This window comes from Diorhabda carinulata, chromosome 1 (genome assembly GCF_026250575.1).
Source record: "Diorhabda carinulata isolate Delta chromosome 1, icDioCari1.1, whole genome shotgun sequence".
Taxonomy (NCBI): Eukaryota; Metazoa; Arthropoda; class Insecta; order Coleoptera; family Chrysomelidae; genus Diorhabda; species Diorhabda carinulata.
In genome coordinates this window covers 39,742,021-39,758,760 of record NC_079460.1, presented here as the reverse complement: position 1 = coordinate 39,758,760, position 16,740 = coordinate 39,742,021, and the positions used below count along the sequence as shown (strand labels likewise).

The 16,740-nt window shown below is 30.0% G+C and overlaps 2 protein-coding genes across 2 annotated transcripts in view; one reads left to right on the top strand and one right to left on the bottom strand.

Moving 5' to 3' along the window:
* The window catches only part of LOC130891224 (procollagen-lysine,2-oxoglutarate 5-dioxygenase), a 14,653-nt gene extending 11,823 nt beyond the window's left edge, over positions 1 to 2,830 (top strand). Inside the window, exon 9 of the mRNA XM_057795839.1 lies at positions 344 to 2,830. Within this exon, the coding sequence (XP_057651822.1) occupies positions 344 to 596 (253 nt within the window). The 3' untranslated portion in view covers positions 597 to 2,830. The remainder of the gene's footprint in view (positions 1 to 343) is intronic.
* LOC130891216 (E3 ubiquitin-protein ligase Su(dx)) lies at positions 2,155 to 16,740 on the bottom strand. The gene is made up of 12 exons (XM_057795826.1): positions 16,501 to 16,740; positions 16,162 to 16,241; positions 15,663 to 16,021; positions 15,250 to 15,508; positions 10,171 to 10,321; positions 9,930 to 10,111; positions 9,744 to 9,869; positions 9,414 to 9,687; positions 9,042 to 9,358; positions 8,272 to 8,530; positions 7,935 to 8,193; positions 2,155 to 5,785 (listed from the first exon to the last, which is right to left on the bottom strand). The coding sequence occupies exons 2-12, from the start codon at positions 16,217 to 16,219 to the stop codon at positions 5,516 to 5,518; spliced, it is 2,514 nt and encodes an 837-aa protein (XP_057651809.1). The 5' UTR covers positions 16,220 to 16,241; positions 16,501 to 16,740; the 3' UTR covers positions 2,155 to 5,515.

Here is a 16,740-nt window from a genome sequence, read left to right as displayed (position 1 = left end):
GAGGCGCTGAGCTTCAGGCCTCATACCATCTTCTTGGTGGAGGACCTAGTGGTTTCCGTGTGTTTGATTTCACATTATGGCATTCTTTCAACATGATTTCCCCAACCACGTTTTCATTTCATTGCCTTCATTATTATTTTTGCTGTTGATCTTTCGGCCCCTGTTATTTGGTTATTTAATTTCACAATAATTCAATTGGCAATATGTAGTTTAATTATATGGACATGGTAATTTCAAATTTGTCGTCTAATATTTGTGTAAGACATAATTATATTTAGTGACCTAAAATATATTTAAGAAGGCAGCTATTTCAAATATCCTATTTGTATTTTTATTCTTCCAGATATAGACCAGATGAACAACCTTCGTTAAGACCACATCACGATAGTTCAACTTATACTATCAACATCGCCCTCAATAAGAGAGGAATAGATTACGAAGGGGGCGGCTGTAGATTCATTCGTTATAATTGTAGTGTGGTTGATACTAAACAAGGTTGGTTATTGATGCATCCCGGTAGGTTAACTCACTTCCATGAAGGTTTGTCAGTCACCAAAGGGACAAGATACATCATGATAGCGTTCGTCGATCCATAGATTATTTCTCTATTTACCTAATTAGAATCGTTTAATCAAGTTTGCTCTAGATCCATTCTAAAAGTTGAATGCTTGTTGGAACATATAGTTCAGGTCGTAGCTGTTTTTTCTTTTTCATAATGCATCAGATGTTTTTCAGTATATTGATTTATAGTTTGTACTTTCTGACTGCTCTTTCTATGTTTCATATATATTTTATGATATTTCTTCAATATTACTATTTCAATTAGATTCGTATATTTTTGTTTATTATTTTATGAATTAAGTTGAATTTTAGTGCTTCCAAAGAGTAGAAGTAATTATCCAGATATTTTAACCAGGAGATGTCAAACTTTCAACCATTGTTATACACATTTATATGTTCCTCGTTTTAATTTTCAAGCCAATATTTTGACAAGACTTACATAGTATGTAACGATGACAGTTTTAATTTTGTGTTCATTTATTTTTATAACATTTAAAATTAACCCCAGAAATTTTTATTATATAGAAAATTTTAATTTTCTAAACCAACTTTTAATAAATAATATTAAAATTTGAGTTATTTTTTTTTACCTGAAATTTGAATCTAGAGTAAAAGATGACTTAGACTAAAATACAGGAGCTAGTGTTATGCTTCTTTCATAAGCTAAGCATAATCAATGGTAGTACTGGAATGTGTAGGTTATAGTGAAAAATCTCAAGGCTATCGACAATTGAATATTGGACTATTTCTGTATTTTGGAATTGCTTGCACAGCATTGGTACTAATTAATAAAAGCTACTTGACGTGTAGCAATACATAAGATGCAGTATATCGTTATAAAAAGCTCAGCTGCAACTTTAAAAGTTTGGTAAAATTTTTATTTCATGAAAGCTGCAATTCCAGGAAGAAATTACTTTAGCAACCAACTTAATGTCAATCGTATCAGCTGATTGCTTTAAACACTGTTGTAAATATTTTGTTTTGTGATAAATTTAACGTTCTTGTTAGTTTGTAAATTTTGTTGCTGCCTTTTATTCACTTAACTTCGAATTTTGAGGGACTCAGGCTACAATGGCACAAGATCTAGAACCTTACATAAGCATATTGTTCTTCAAAGTTGGTTTTTGTGGTTTTTAATCCTACATTTTCCATTGCTGTATTATTTAGAGTATCTTTTGAAGTATGCAATTTTTCTCCTAGTGTCCATAATATTTTATTGTGGATTTTCCTATACAGATAATTTAGTCAAGAAAATACGCATCTTTTCACCAATAGGTTTCCCAATGTCATCCTATTATTCAATTCCATCTTTACTTACACATTCCAGCATCAAATTTTATCACTTTTTCCTTTAATTCTGTCAACAACAGTTTGTTAAAAAACTTTTGTTACTTTGTTTTTTTTATTCCCTATTAGCTGCATACTTTTTTCTATTTTGATATTTACTTTTAATTGTGCTGCTAATATTCTTGTTTGAAACGCATTCTACATAATGGGCCTTACTACCCAAATGGAAGAAACGTAGATGATTGCAGACATTTCTACTATTAGGATCAAAATGTAAAACTAGATTTTTTAAAAATAAAAGAACTATTGTCACTGAAATAAATCATAATTTATTATAGTACGTTCTATATATACACTCATGATATTTACATACAATACAATTTATCATTTACATACTATACAATCAGAGTTTAAAATAATATACAGTAAATATCGATAAATGAAAATACAGTATATAGAAAACAAATAATAAAAACCTTTGGTTCTTCTCCATCGAGTCTAAGTACTCTACAGTTCAATATTATTAGTCGGGAATGTTTTGCTTTGAGTTGAATAATATAATGATGATGATAATTTGAAAAAATAATCGCTATTTATACTTTTGGACAGTTGATATTTACATCAAAATTTGTTACTACAAAATATCGACGACAGAAATATTTCCATAAATAATATCTGATGTAGAATTCTAATGTCATTCTGCTTATTACCCCTAGTTATCCAGAAATTTGTCGACATTTTAGCATTCTGCTAACTTTTTTCATAGTAACAAATACATTCACTACCAAAGATAGGCCAATATATTACTAGATATCACATTTAAGTAAATACAGTTAAACAGCTAAATGGAGTGAATCCTGAGTTAAAATAAAAGGAAAATACTTCCGAAATAACCCACATTTAACAATGAGTCTTTCCCAAAGATGTTCCGTCATATAAATTATTCTTATAGTCAGCTTAATACACAAGAACTCAATCAAAAGTTGATAATTTTTTAAAGATCCCCAATTCCATCAGAAAATACCTTAAATACAGAGTTTCACATGGGTAAAAGGTAAGGATCAGTCTTATATTTTATGCATGGTAATGTTTTTACACTAAAGTATGTCACTGAATTGATTACTTTGTAATGCTTGGTTTTACCGATTGACCTATAATGTTTAAACTCTACCGTATAGATGTGAGATTCTTTTACATATTTGAAAACAAACAAAATTTTTTCTAAACAGGATTGTGACGTATTTTGATGGAAAAACTACATTCTTGGTTATATACGACGACGAATAACAAGTTACATTTGTCCCTGAGAATGTAACATCAACTCCATTGTCAATTCAAACAATTCTATTTGTACTAAGATACATAAGAGTTAATGACCTTTTAGTTTCTAGTTTTTAGAAACTAAAAATTATACTTCTTCATTACTCTATATGGTAGGCAACTCAAAGATATCTGAAATGTGTTATACTCTGCATAAAGGATTAAAAGAGGAATTTAATGTTTAGGTCACAACTAACTATCCTAATGGTTGTTATTGCTTAACATCTGGCCCAGATTCAAGCATGTCTAGATAAAAGACAAAAATATAAGGTATAATTGATTCTACAGGCAGTAAAAGAAATTTAATAATTTAAATTCCTTCATTTTTGAAAACACCCCAAACCAAACCATAGACTCTTAAAATAATGTTGCTGTTACGACATATGCAAAATCACAGTGAGATCAAAGAAAAATTAGCCTTCAATTTTTTTATTCTTACAGCCGAATTTTAAATTAACTATGAAATACATTTTGGTTAATCGCATCCTGACCTGATATGCTTGAGCCAGTCTGAAACACATGTGGAAATTATCGGATCTTATTTATTTCCATTTTTTTAGTCTTGAAGATTTTCGTTATCAGTCATAGGTTTTAAACAACTTTCAGTCGTTATCTAATTTCGATAAACTTATTTTTTTCAATCCACACATTATCCTCAGCTTTTGATTAAGTTTGAATGGAATGAAATATTTGGCAGCTGAGATTAATAAAACTGCTTAATAAATAAGCAGAATAGTAAATATCTGTTCCACTTGCTTTTGTTTCACTATATAATATTTTATAATTTACGAGATAGTTGAGATTGTATTAGGATCTACAGAAAAATCACTAATGTTCAAAGTATGACAAAAAAATTCCAACAATATGTGATAATAAGTGGCACCAAGTTTTGTTTCTGCTATGTAAACAAAACAAGATTATATTAAATATTGTTTTATAATTTTAAGTCAGTCATTAACCCAAATTTTTAAATGCTCAAGAATTCATACAATCTATCAAATGATTACAAATGTGTATATTTAAAAATATAATTTTATTATCTGCATTCATTCTTTCATATTTTTGTTTATTAGATTCATTTAAGTGCCTTTGAAGTTATAAGTAACTTTATTTTTGTCTTCATCTTTTATTTCTTGATAATACTATTTCCATACTCTTGCTATTACTTCAGTATATACGAAGAATTGGTTTCATTTGCAATAATTTCCTCTTTTTGCTATTTGTGATAGAATCCTCCTTATATTCTTATCCATTCTGTTCAGATATTTTTCTCTTGTATCTCTAATTCTTTTAATGATTCTTCTTTGTCTCCACTTTCTTCTATGAAACTATACCATTTTTTCCAATGATAACAATTTTCCTTTGTTCTTTTGTTCATTGTATTTATGTGGAGCTAAACATTTTCTTTTACCAAAAAGTATATAAGAAAAAATCAAAAAATGAGGAAATAAGAAAAAATGTAACATATTTTAAAGGATACCATAAAAAACTGGGAGGAAATTTTTTTGAATAAAAACTATTACATTCAACTTTTCAAAGGACGGGAGAAAGAGAAAGCCTCGGAAGATAAATTCAATTCTAATACATCAAAAAATTATTGGTGCAATATTGGCCATTAGAATTGACAGGTGAATATAGAGGAATAATTAATAGAGTAACAAAGGATATAAATTTAGTGAATTTACGCCACATAAAAAAATGGAAAAAATAGGTTAATAATCAAAATGCAGGATGACACTAGCGGAAAAATTTAGGGCAAAACATTTAAAACAATGGGATATTGAAACCTTGGGAGACAAACCGAATCTAATGCGTAAATGACCTAATGGAAAAGAGAAGAAGGATTCGTAGTAACAATACGTTTAAAAAAATAGAAGAGAAGTTGAGGTAATGTGGGGTCTACCAGTTTTTTGAGGTTAAAATTAATTTACAAAAACATGGAGAAGAATTTGTAGGATTTCAATAAATTTATTTTGTATTAATATAAAGCTATTCAACGAATTTCGGATTTTTTGGACAACATTTATAAAAAATGTTTCCTTATGACTGTGGTTTACTATATATGAAATTCTATTTGAATAGATGCTTCTTAATTTCTTTATTATATTTTAACCAATTCACTAGAATTCACCTTTAATGTACCAATGATAAATTAAACAATTTTTTTAAAATCTTTCAAGTATTTCATAGATAAATTACTTATTTTGTATGAACTCTTTAGCACTTTCTAAACATACTTCCCCGCCCAATGAAAAAATATTGTTCAGAAACAAAAGACTTTTAGATGGAAATAAGACTTATATGTCGGAATCAGGTACAGATACAGTGTTATTAGAAGAAAGAATGATTATTCTTGACCGAACGTATCGGTCTCCTCGATGGCGTACGTCAGTTTTTCTACCAATTGTTCATAACTCTTATAAGGAGGTAAATCTAAACGATTAAAACACGTGTGGGAACGTGGTAACCAAGATTCTTTGCCAACTTTTTCTATGCAAAAGCGTTGAGGCCCATTAGAACCCATCAATTCAGCAAAACCACCTACTGGTACTCGACATGTACCTGTTACGAACTGCAACAATCTGGCTCGTTTTTCGTTATCAGACTGCTTGACGAACTGAAAATATCAAGATTAAAATTAAACAAAATATTGCAACCTGTTATTTGAGTTAATTAACAGTATTTTTCTGTTCTTTTCATTAAAAAAAATTAGAAGAAATCAAGAGTAGTAAATCTTTAGATGCCGAGGTACGATTTTGATTTCAGATAATACTAGCAGACCCGACAGATGTTGTCCTGTACACATATCTTAAATTCCAACACACCATTTCAACAAAATATTTCATCCACCAAATGAAGATAAGACTACAAAAACAAAAATATACAATAAATAACATAACAAAAATCAACCACAATTATTTTATGTTGATAATTAATAGTATTTGCCTAATTTTCACACTTGTACTTCCTATTTTTTTCCTGAAAAAACGTATTATATCAATCCAAAACAATTTTTTCTTTTTTTGTATTTGTGGTTTTTTATTGAAAATTTAGGTCATTAGACTTGATATGTAAAGATTGTACAGAAAATTTTATCAATAATATATCATTAATTATATATTATTTGTGGTATGGCGTCTAAAAAAATTGAGAATGGAAAAACGGAAAAGATCTGCAAGATCTTCTTGATTAATGAAATAGGAAATAAAATAGTACAACTAACCAATGAAATACTGTTAAGTGGCAAATTTCCAGAAGAACTGAAAGTAGCAAAAATAATCCCTATATACAAAAAGGGTCCCAATGATGATGTCTTGAATACAGACCAATTTGCTTACTGAGTACAATTTTGAAAAATAGTACAAAAGGTAATCAAAGCAAGACTGGTGACTTTTGTCCAGCGCAGTTTTGGATTTGATAGAAAGCAGTATGGATTTCAGAAAGGAAGTGACACATTCAGTACCACCATAGACCCACTTAAATACGTTAGCAATGAAATTGATAAAAATAAGTATGTGGCTGTGTATATTGATTTGCAGAAAGCGTTTGATACAGTGTACGGAGAGCTAATGTTGGAAAAGCTAAACAAAATGGGACTCCAGAGAACTCGTCATGAGTGAATGAGGACTTACTTTACAAATAGACAGTACTGTACCGTAATAGGTGAAACTGAAAGTCAAAAGAAAAAATTTAGTGTCGGAGTGGCACAAGGGTCAGTACTTGGACCACTGCAATACCTACTCTATGTTCACAGTCTACAGTTATACTATAAGTGGCTGTGTCATAATAAACTAAATGTAAATATAAATAAAACTGAGTATATGTTAAAAAAACACAACCAGAAGAAAGACTTTGAGTTAAAATTAGCATTAGAAGATGTTCAGCTTAAGAAGACAAATGTATATAAATATTTAGGATTATTAGCTTCTGACAACTTTTCATGGAGTGCCCATGTGGATAAAGTCGTAAATAAAATAGTACCAATGCTGGAAGCCATAAGATGTGCCTACTCATTAAATACTATTGCTAGAAGTTATATGTATAATAGTTTTGTAGTGCCACACCTTACATACTTAACTACCATGTTGGGAAAATCTGCCTAAGAAATCATTAGAAAAATTACAGAGACTACAAAATAAGTGTACAAAAATAATCTACTCACTACCATATAGCACCCTGAGGGAAAATTTGTATAGAAACTCGAACATTTTAAATTTTGAGAAACTAAAACAGTTTGAACAAGTAAAGTTAATATATCAACTAAAAAATCGTCACCTAAAAACACAAACAACTCTAGTGCAATTAAAAAACTGTCACTCTCACAATACAAAAGGAAGAGCTAGTGAACAAATTTGTAAGAACAAAAAAAGCCCAAGACTCGCCTTTATACAGAAGTATTGAAATCTACAACAGAATACCGCTGACAGTAACAGAACAAAATGTTGTGTAAAGAATGTGCAGTGACTTAAAAAGTTATTTCCTGAGCATAGACTGAAATATTTATTTACTAAATTATAAGAAATTTGTTAATTTAATTTTTATTTTTTGTTATATTTAAAATATTTTAGTTGTTTTGTTAAATTTTAGGCCCTGGTGCCAGTAGCATTGTACTGTTTAGGGGTTAGAAATAAAGATTTAGTAAAAAAATTGAACCAAATTCGTCAATCTTATAATTGACTGGGCATTTCACATCACTATTATTAATATATGTTAAGAATATTTCATAAAGACTATAAGAGTCATCTAATCAATCAATCATACATCACCTGCCAAAACCATGCAACTGGTTTACTGTTTCTGGTGTAATGGCGATAGATGGTGTGCCTTTGCCAATCTTCGACGTCGATTTCTTGCATACCACACAACAACAATTCCAATTCTCTTTCATCGAAATATTTTAGCCATTCAATAGGTACTACTTCATTGAAACCGTCTAGAAAAGCTTGAGTTTGTTGTTCAATACCTCTAGTCATTCTCCAATCAGTCATCAAAGTCAGGTATTCTTCTTTGTTTTCTTCAGTTACTCTAGAATATAGTACAATGAATTATTTTGAGAGGAAGACCAGTTATGCATAAACTAACAATAACAATTAATATACTCACCTTTCCTTATCACCATTTTTCTTCAACTCATGGTGTACAATCTGACCTAAAACTTCAAAGTCGACACTGTAGAACAATTCCAAGCCACAATCGTCTATATCGTTCTCCTTTATCCATACCAAAGAATTGTAAAATTCGGGATCAATGCTTTCAATGTCTTTCATTACTAGTTTTTTCCCCAACATACGTTTGTAGAAGGGCATCGTAAATCCTGAGTAGATGAATCTACCGTGATAAAGGGCCATTGCTATGAATCTGCCTGTAATTGACAAGAAATTAAATCATTCTAATCACAGAATCATTGATAATCCAAAACTAATAGATACAGAAAAAAACGAGAATGAAAAGAAGCCTTTTAATTTTAACAGTCATAAAAAAAGTATATAATAAAACACTAGGATATTGAAAGATAAAAGGCAAACAAATGGTACTAAAAATTCTCCTTATAATTAGTTGAAAGATGAATGTACAAGAAACTAGAGAATATGTGAAAAGTATTATTAAAAAAGCCACAAAACGGCCTCTGTAGTTTCTTCCTATCCATTAACTTCATGGCACTACAAAAAATTCTTCCTGTTCCTGTGATTGAAACAGTAACTTTAAAATTCAAAATGTTAGCGATAAAAATACTTTGTAAATGTAAAAGTAACATATTTGAAGATTTTATCATCAGGAATATGTCAGAATTGCTGCTATGTGATATTATTCAACCTTGGTAATATAAATAATAACACAGGTTTTAAAAAAATAATAGAAATGTCATTACTTACCTATAAATTTGAAATAGGTCAAATGTTCAGGGTTAACGTATGAAGCTGGATTGATCTGCAAGCTATAGTTATTCTTGTTTGCATATTCGAACAAACAGTACATTGGGTTAAGAGCTTCATGAGATACTAGGAAAAACCATTCTCTGCTCACTCCACCATAATCCAATCCTTCTTCTCCTTTAAAGATGATATAGAGACGTCTACGAAGTTCATATGCAGGTAATCGCATGATAGTATGGAAGGAGTCTTCAAAAAGTGTTTGGCGAGTAACTTGGATTTTTATATGACTTGGTAGGGCATTACTTTGACACAAAAATCTGAAAACGCACTCATAACTAAGGAAAATGTTATAATTTATAAAGAAAACCTTACCGAAATTGACTTATCTTCCATTTAAAAGATCTTTCGTAAGCTCTTGGTACTCCATAGACTCCTTTAGGTCCCTTAGGAGCTCCAGGTCTGGGATCGTCGAATGTAGTAGTTTTTGTGTTATGATCCACAAAATATCTTTTATTATCTTCAGTATACCTTATTTCCCAACCAGGAGGCAAAGGTAACTCCTCTACTTCGCTTATCTCTTGCCCTTGAGTTCTAGGATCTTCCCACTGTGTCGTACGGTTCTTATGATTCACAAAATATACTCGACCTACAAATTATCAAAATTAATCATTTGATTTTATTTTTGGAAAAAAAATATTTTACCTTCTGGTTGAACACGGCGTTCCCATCCAGATGGTAAAGGTCCTAAGCCATCATCTTCATCAGCAATAACTGAAGGTCCTGCAACTGGTCCAGCTTGATGTTGAGGATACAAAAACCTTTGATTTCCTAAAATTTTTAAATTATATTCTGAATTAGAAAGAGCAAAACTATCAAGAAAATGTTTACCTTGTGAAACTATATGTTGCCTCTGTCCTTGCCATTGTTGATAATGTTGTAGTCTTTCAGAGTTTGGTCTTTGCCAAGTTGTTGTTCTTGTATTATGATCTACATAATACACACGACCTCTAGGATCTCGTCTTAATTCCCATCCAGGTGGAAGAGGCTGAGGTCTCTCCCAAGATGTTGATCTACGGATTGAAATTTATGTGTTGACTTATTTTTTTTTTGTTTTAGTTCAAAAAATTACCTAGTATTATGATCGACATAGTATCTACGACCATAAGTATCAAATCTGAGTTCCCAACCAGGTGGTAAAGGATCTGAATCTGATCTAGCTTCCTCAGACTCATTCTGAACAATATTTCCATTTGGTACTGTCACCGGAGGACCAATACTCCCTGTAAATACAAAAATAAATGAATACTCAAGTGATAACATCAGAATATTCTAAATTAACTCCGTAACAGTCAAAATCGATTAAAAAAATAGACAGATTGCAACAGAATAAATGAGAACTAGTTAATAGAAGTTGATAACATTTAAAATTCTATTCAAGTAAGTTATGGCAATAAAAATTGTTAAACAGGCAATTAATTAAATCATTATCAATATCGAATGATTAAAAAGAATAGATAAGATTGTTAACTAACATATTTCTATTAATAATTTCAAGTTTAATAAACAAATTAAATACTATATTGCCAGTGTAAATTTACCACAGAAATTAAAGTTTTTCTTTCATTTCAGAGAATTGAACTATGTTAATGGACAGTTTCCCATTGAATTTACATCATATCTTTTCTTAATTTTTAGTAATTGCTGTACCTAGTTATGATTTTTGTGTGACTAAAGTTTAATGAATCCTAGTGAATTTTCAATATAGTATATAATAATAATAATAATAATCTTTATTAATAGCACTTGGCTAGAACATATACATATACAAAATTCCATATTCACACAGAAAGAAGATAAATAAATCAAATACAGTACTTCCAGAAAAATAGCTACCACTTATATAACAATATTCTCTCTTATAAATGTTTTGCACAAATTCTTGAACTGCGACAGACTACCCGAATGCCTGACGCTTTCAGGCAGTTTATTGTATTGCTTTAAACCTTTGTAAAATAAGCTATTCTGGCTGAAATTAGTAGATACCCTATTTATATAAAAATTATTTTGTGACCGTGTATCATATTTATGTATATCTCTTACAAATTTACAGTTTTGGAGTAGGTGTTTAGGTACTAAATCATTCAACATCTTGTAAATAAATATCATAGTGTTATAAGTTATAATTTGCCTTACACTTAAAAGATTTGTTGTTTTTAGCATATCAGTTATTCTAGTATATTTGTCACAGTTCAGAATCATACGTAATGCCTTATTTTGTTTTTTCTGTAAAATATCTATCTGGGTATTATTCATCAAAAATAACAATGTGGAACAAAAATAAAAATGTGGAGCAATGATAGTTTTATAAATAGTTAACTTAGACCAGCAACTCAAGTTTTGTGACGTACGTCCTAATACATTACTTTTTTTAGCAATTTTATTTGTTATAAATTTATAATGCTCAGAAAACGATAAATTTTCGTCTATTATACAACCTAGGTACTTATACTGTACTACCCTTTCAACCATTTCATTGTCTATTTTAACTACACTGTTTGCATTGAGAGTCAATACCTTATTTTTATTTTTCAGAATCATCAATTTAGTTTTATTTATATTAAGTCTGAGTGAGTTGTTATTCAACCATTCAAATAAATTACTGAATTCCTCATTTAGTGTTTGTATTATTTCATCAACATTATCACCCACAGTATATATCATAGTGTCATCAGCAAACAACTGAATTCTACACTTTTTTACAGCCTTAACAATGTCATTTATATATAGAATAAATAGAGTGGGTCCCAACACCGTTCCCTGTGGTACACCATAAGTGGTTTGAGCAGCGGTTGAAATATTATTATACTTAGTTACTTGAGTCCGATCAGTTAAGTAATCTTGAAACCACTTGAGAATGGATGATCCAAACCCATATTTTTCCATTTTGTGTAATAGTAGCTGCCTGGAGATTGTCTCAAAGGCACGCTTAAAATCTAAGAAAACTACACCGACAAGATGACCCTCTTCCAATGCCTCTTTCCAATTAAACATCACAGTTTGTAAAGCGCTTTCACACGAATTTTTATGCCTAAAACCTGTCTGATAGTCAGTAAAGATTTTATTATCTTCAATATATTTCACTATTTGATCATTAACACATATTTCAAGGAGTTTTTCATATGGTGGTACCATATTAATAGGCCTGAACTCCTCATTTAATAGTACCCTTAACTTTTTCAACTGGGATGACCATACTGTTCTTCCAAGAGTTTGGAAAAATTCCCTTCTCTATGCTGCTGTTAATTATTTTAAGAAATTTGTCTCCTATTGCTTCAAACCCGTATTTTAATATTTGTACCGTGATACCATCAGTATTACTTTCTTTATTTTTCATCTTTTTTACTATTTTTCGTAGATCTGCCATTTCTAAAATTTTAAATTTTTCCATTACGCATTTAACTTCTATATTACTTACAATTTCATTTTGATTATTATTTTTCACTATTTCTTTAATACTGTCTAGGAAAAATATGTTAAATTGTTCACTTATTTCTTTACCTGTGATTCGTTTATTATCAAATATTATTTCGGGTTTAGGTCCCTCATTTGTTTTGGAATTTATAAGTTTTTTTATTATTTTCCACATTTCTGTGGGGTCGTCCTTCAACAAGTCAATCTTATCATTGAAATAATTAGTTTTCGTATTTCTGATCATTGATACAACTCTGTTTCTTTGTTGTCTATAATTGTTCCAGTCCTCATCAGCTTTTGTTACTATGGCTCTTTGATATAGATGATATCTTAGTTTAATTTCATTACTTATCTCTTCATTCCACCACTTCTTATCTCCAAATTTTTCCGTATATACCACTGTTCTTTCTGGAGCAAACTGATTTAGTGCACATAGTAGATTATCGATTAAACATTCAGCTAATTTGTTTGTGTCTTGTGACTGAGGCCATGCCATGTCCATAAGTTTAAGTTGGAATCCCATTACATCCATAGATTTGTAGTTTCTATAACTTTTTTCTTTACGTTTTTCAATATATTTACTTTTAAGATCTACTGTAATAATTGAATGATCGGTAATTTTAGGGGTTGTTAGTACTTCGTAGTTAATATTCTTTTGGTTTGTGAGAAGAAGATCAATTTTTGTGGATGATATCCTTGTTACTCGAGTATACTTATCAATCAGCTGGTAGATACCATGCTTTGCGATTAGATCATTAAGTTTAATACTATAAAAGTGATTACTTGCCAGATCTATATTGAAATCACCCAAAATTATAATAATTGCATCCTGGTTCAGGTTTTCCATGAAGTTATCAAGTTTATTTAAGAACTCTGCATCACTTGTGCTCGGTGAGTGATATAAAGAATATAGATAATATTTTTGTTTTTCCAAGACAATTTCAATTCCTGTTATCCATACATTTCTATTATCACTTATATTAAGAATTTCTTTATACCTATATCCTTTTTTTATGTATATTATTGTTCCTCCTGTATGAGCACTTGTAGAAAAACTAATTACCGAGTTATATCCTATAATCTCTATTTCATTTGAGGTAAAATCTTGAGTAACGTGAGTTTCTGAAAGACATATAATATTTGGTTTATTTTGATTTGCAATCCACGTTAGCTCTGTTTTGTGTGTACTTAATCCCTGTATATTTAAATATAAGATACTTGTTCCTGGTTGCTATATTATGTTGTTTCTTCTATGTATTTCAGGATATTTTATTTTTTCTTGTAACTGTTCTGCTACTCTTTTATACGCTTCGCAGGTTTTTTCATATGCCTTATGTTTACTATCAATGTGTGGTATTTTTAATACTTCTGCTGCATATTTACAATTTGCGCAACATATATCTCTTGAGTTACACTCAATTGCTTTATGTTCTCCTGCACATATTTGACATGTAGGTGTTTCCTTTTTGCATTCTTTCGCGAGATGTCCAAACTTCCAGCAGTTATAGCACTGCTTTACATTTAGACTGTCATTGAAAAAACAACTTTTCCATCCTATATGTAGTTTTTTCCTATTCTCAATGCATTCGTATGTATGTACATCCATTTGCAGAATGACATTCATGTTTCCTCTGTATGTTTTAATTTTATGCACTATCTTTAATTCTCTCTCCTCTAGCTCAGTATTTATCAAATTCTGTAAAATAATTTTCTCTATGAGACTGTCCTCATCTTCTAACTCTTTTGGATCTACATTAAATACTATTATCCTAGGATTTTTCTTTTCGGGTATATTTACTTTATATGAATGACCCAAAGAAGTTTTAATGCTTTCGCACACATTCTGTACCTTTTCTTTTCCATTCTCATTGCACTTTATTGCCACTCCTCCATCTCGTATGTACTTAATTTTTGATACACCAATTCCAAGACCACTGGGATTAATTTTTTCTTCTATTGTCTTTTTTGTAGATTCACTTGTTTGGGCACTATCCTTTGGTTTCACTATTATGACTTCTTCCTTCTGTTTTTTCACTGCCAGACTGTAATCACCTTGTCCATTAGCTAACTTCTTTTTTAATTCATCAATTTCTTCTTGTAGAAGGTTAATTATTGTTGTTTTATCATCTATTATTGTTTCCTTACTCAATAATAACTTATTGAATAACTCCAAGGATTTTTGATTATTACATTTTTGACAGTATAATTTCATTACTCGGGAAGAAAGCTGTAAAACTTTTACTTCTGATGCTGTAAGCCCTCCACAATCTTTGCATATTGCATCTCTACATCCATCACAATCAAAAAGGTCCTTATTTTTAACTTTGATTTGTTTACAAATCTCGCATTTCATTTTTGAGGTTATCTTTCATGAAAATTAAAAGTTACCACCAAATATGCAGATTTCCACAGTGCTTTCAATTATTATAGAAAGACTCAACTTCACTTATAGAATTCCTATTCTTTATCATATATTTTTCCACTTTTTTTCAGTATTTTTCTGTTATGAATCAAACACGCCGTCAACCTCGACTTAGAGGTTAGTTTTTATTACAAAAAAATTTGTTTATAAAAATTTCCCGATTCCATGTTACTCAGCAAAATAAAGAAAATGTACCCAGTGCTATTTAAAATAACAAAAAATCATCCATTCAATGGTAAAGTATATAAAATACCAAAGTTAATATACAATACAGTAATTCAAAAGACAAGTTATATGCCGGAATAGGAGTCTTACCATTAGGTATACTGGTTGTACTGTTGGATGCAGATAAAGAACTCATTGGTGCTACTCCTTGATTTCTTCTTGCTTCTAATCTTTCTGTACTGTTTCTAGCTGACAATGTTGAAGAATTTGATGTCGGCATCCTATTTTCAGATCCCTGATTTCTAATTTGAGCCCTAATACCTTTCAAAACATTTCTTGGTTCTGTATTGTTCTGTCCCAATGGTAAAGATTCATTTGAGCGCAACTGAGCCATATCAACTATTAATCCCTACAAAACAAATATTTATGATGTATATTAATTTGTATTATAATTAAGAAAATATGTCTCAATTTCAGCAATAGTAAAATGTATTAGAATGATAGAATAAATACTAACTACTATTGTTATGAAAAAAAATAGATAGAATAGAAGTACTATTTACCTGTATGAAACATTTCAATTCTCCAACTTTAATTGGTGAATCAGGTTGTTTAGCTTCACTTAACAAATCCAGAGTTACATCAAGATTATCACATCTTCCATTAAAATAACACAATAACATGAACAAATCAACCTTTTTTTCTCCAATGATTGTATCCTTCCTAAAGCTATTATGATCTTTAACTGCAAACACTATTTCTGAGTGTGGTGTAACTAAACATGTAAATGTTTCATTCCATTTGGGTTGTAAACTGCTTGTTTTGACAGTTTCTGTCTTCTGCGGAGCTCTATCATCCACTAAAATCTCCACATAAGGTGTTGGTTTCAGTAGAGTATTGGGTCTCAAGTGAGCTGATTCAACTGAAAATAAATTGATACTTCAATTCATAATTATGCCTCACTGATATTAGCAACATATTTTATTTAATAACCTCGCTTAATAATATCTATCTAAAATGTTGAAAATACTTGAATGTTATACAATTTGTTATAAAACTCACTTGTAATGCTCAACTGGTGGAAAGCAGCTCCTGATGCACTACTTTGTGCTTGATCCATTGTAAGAATTCAACTAATCAAACTAGAAACCAAATTCTAAATGAATAACAAATGATTGAATAGACATATAATAAATTATGATGTAACTTGATTTAAAGTAATTTCTTTTTCTTCTTAAGGTGAATTTCCATATACATTCAATCGTATAAGTTGATTAATTTCAAGTAGCTCAATAGTACGTATTTTGTATGTTTTTTATTTTGATATATGCTGAGATGACAAAAAAATAAACGTCTTGATAAATAGCGGAACAGGATAACAAAAAACAAAAGATAACTCACCAAACGCTGACGTAGGGATTCATTACACAATAAAAATTCGTATTTTCAAGTAGCTTATCAATATACTTTAAATGCAGAATAGATATTTCATCAAACTTAGTCGATTTTGATGATTTATTAAAACAATACGGACAATTATTTATGGAAATATATTGAAAACACAAAATGTATCCGACATTTTTCACAATTCACTAAACATTGATACCAAAACTGAACCTATGACAACGAATTTCCCTAAAA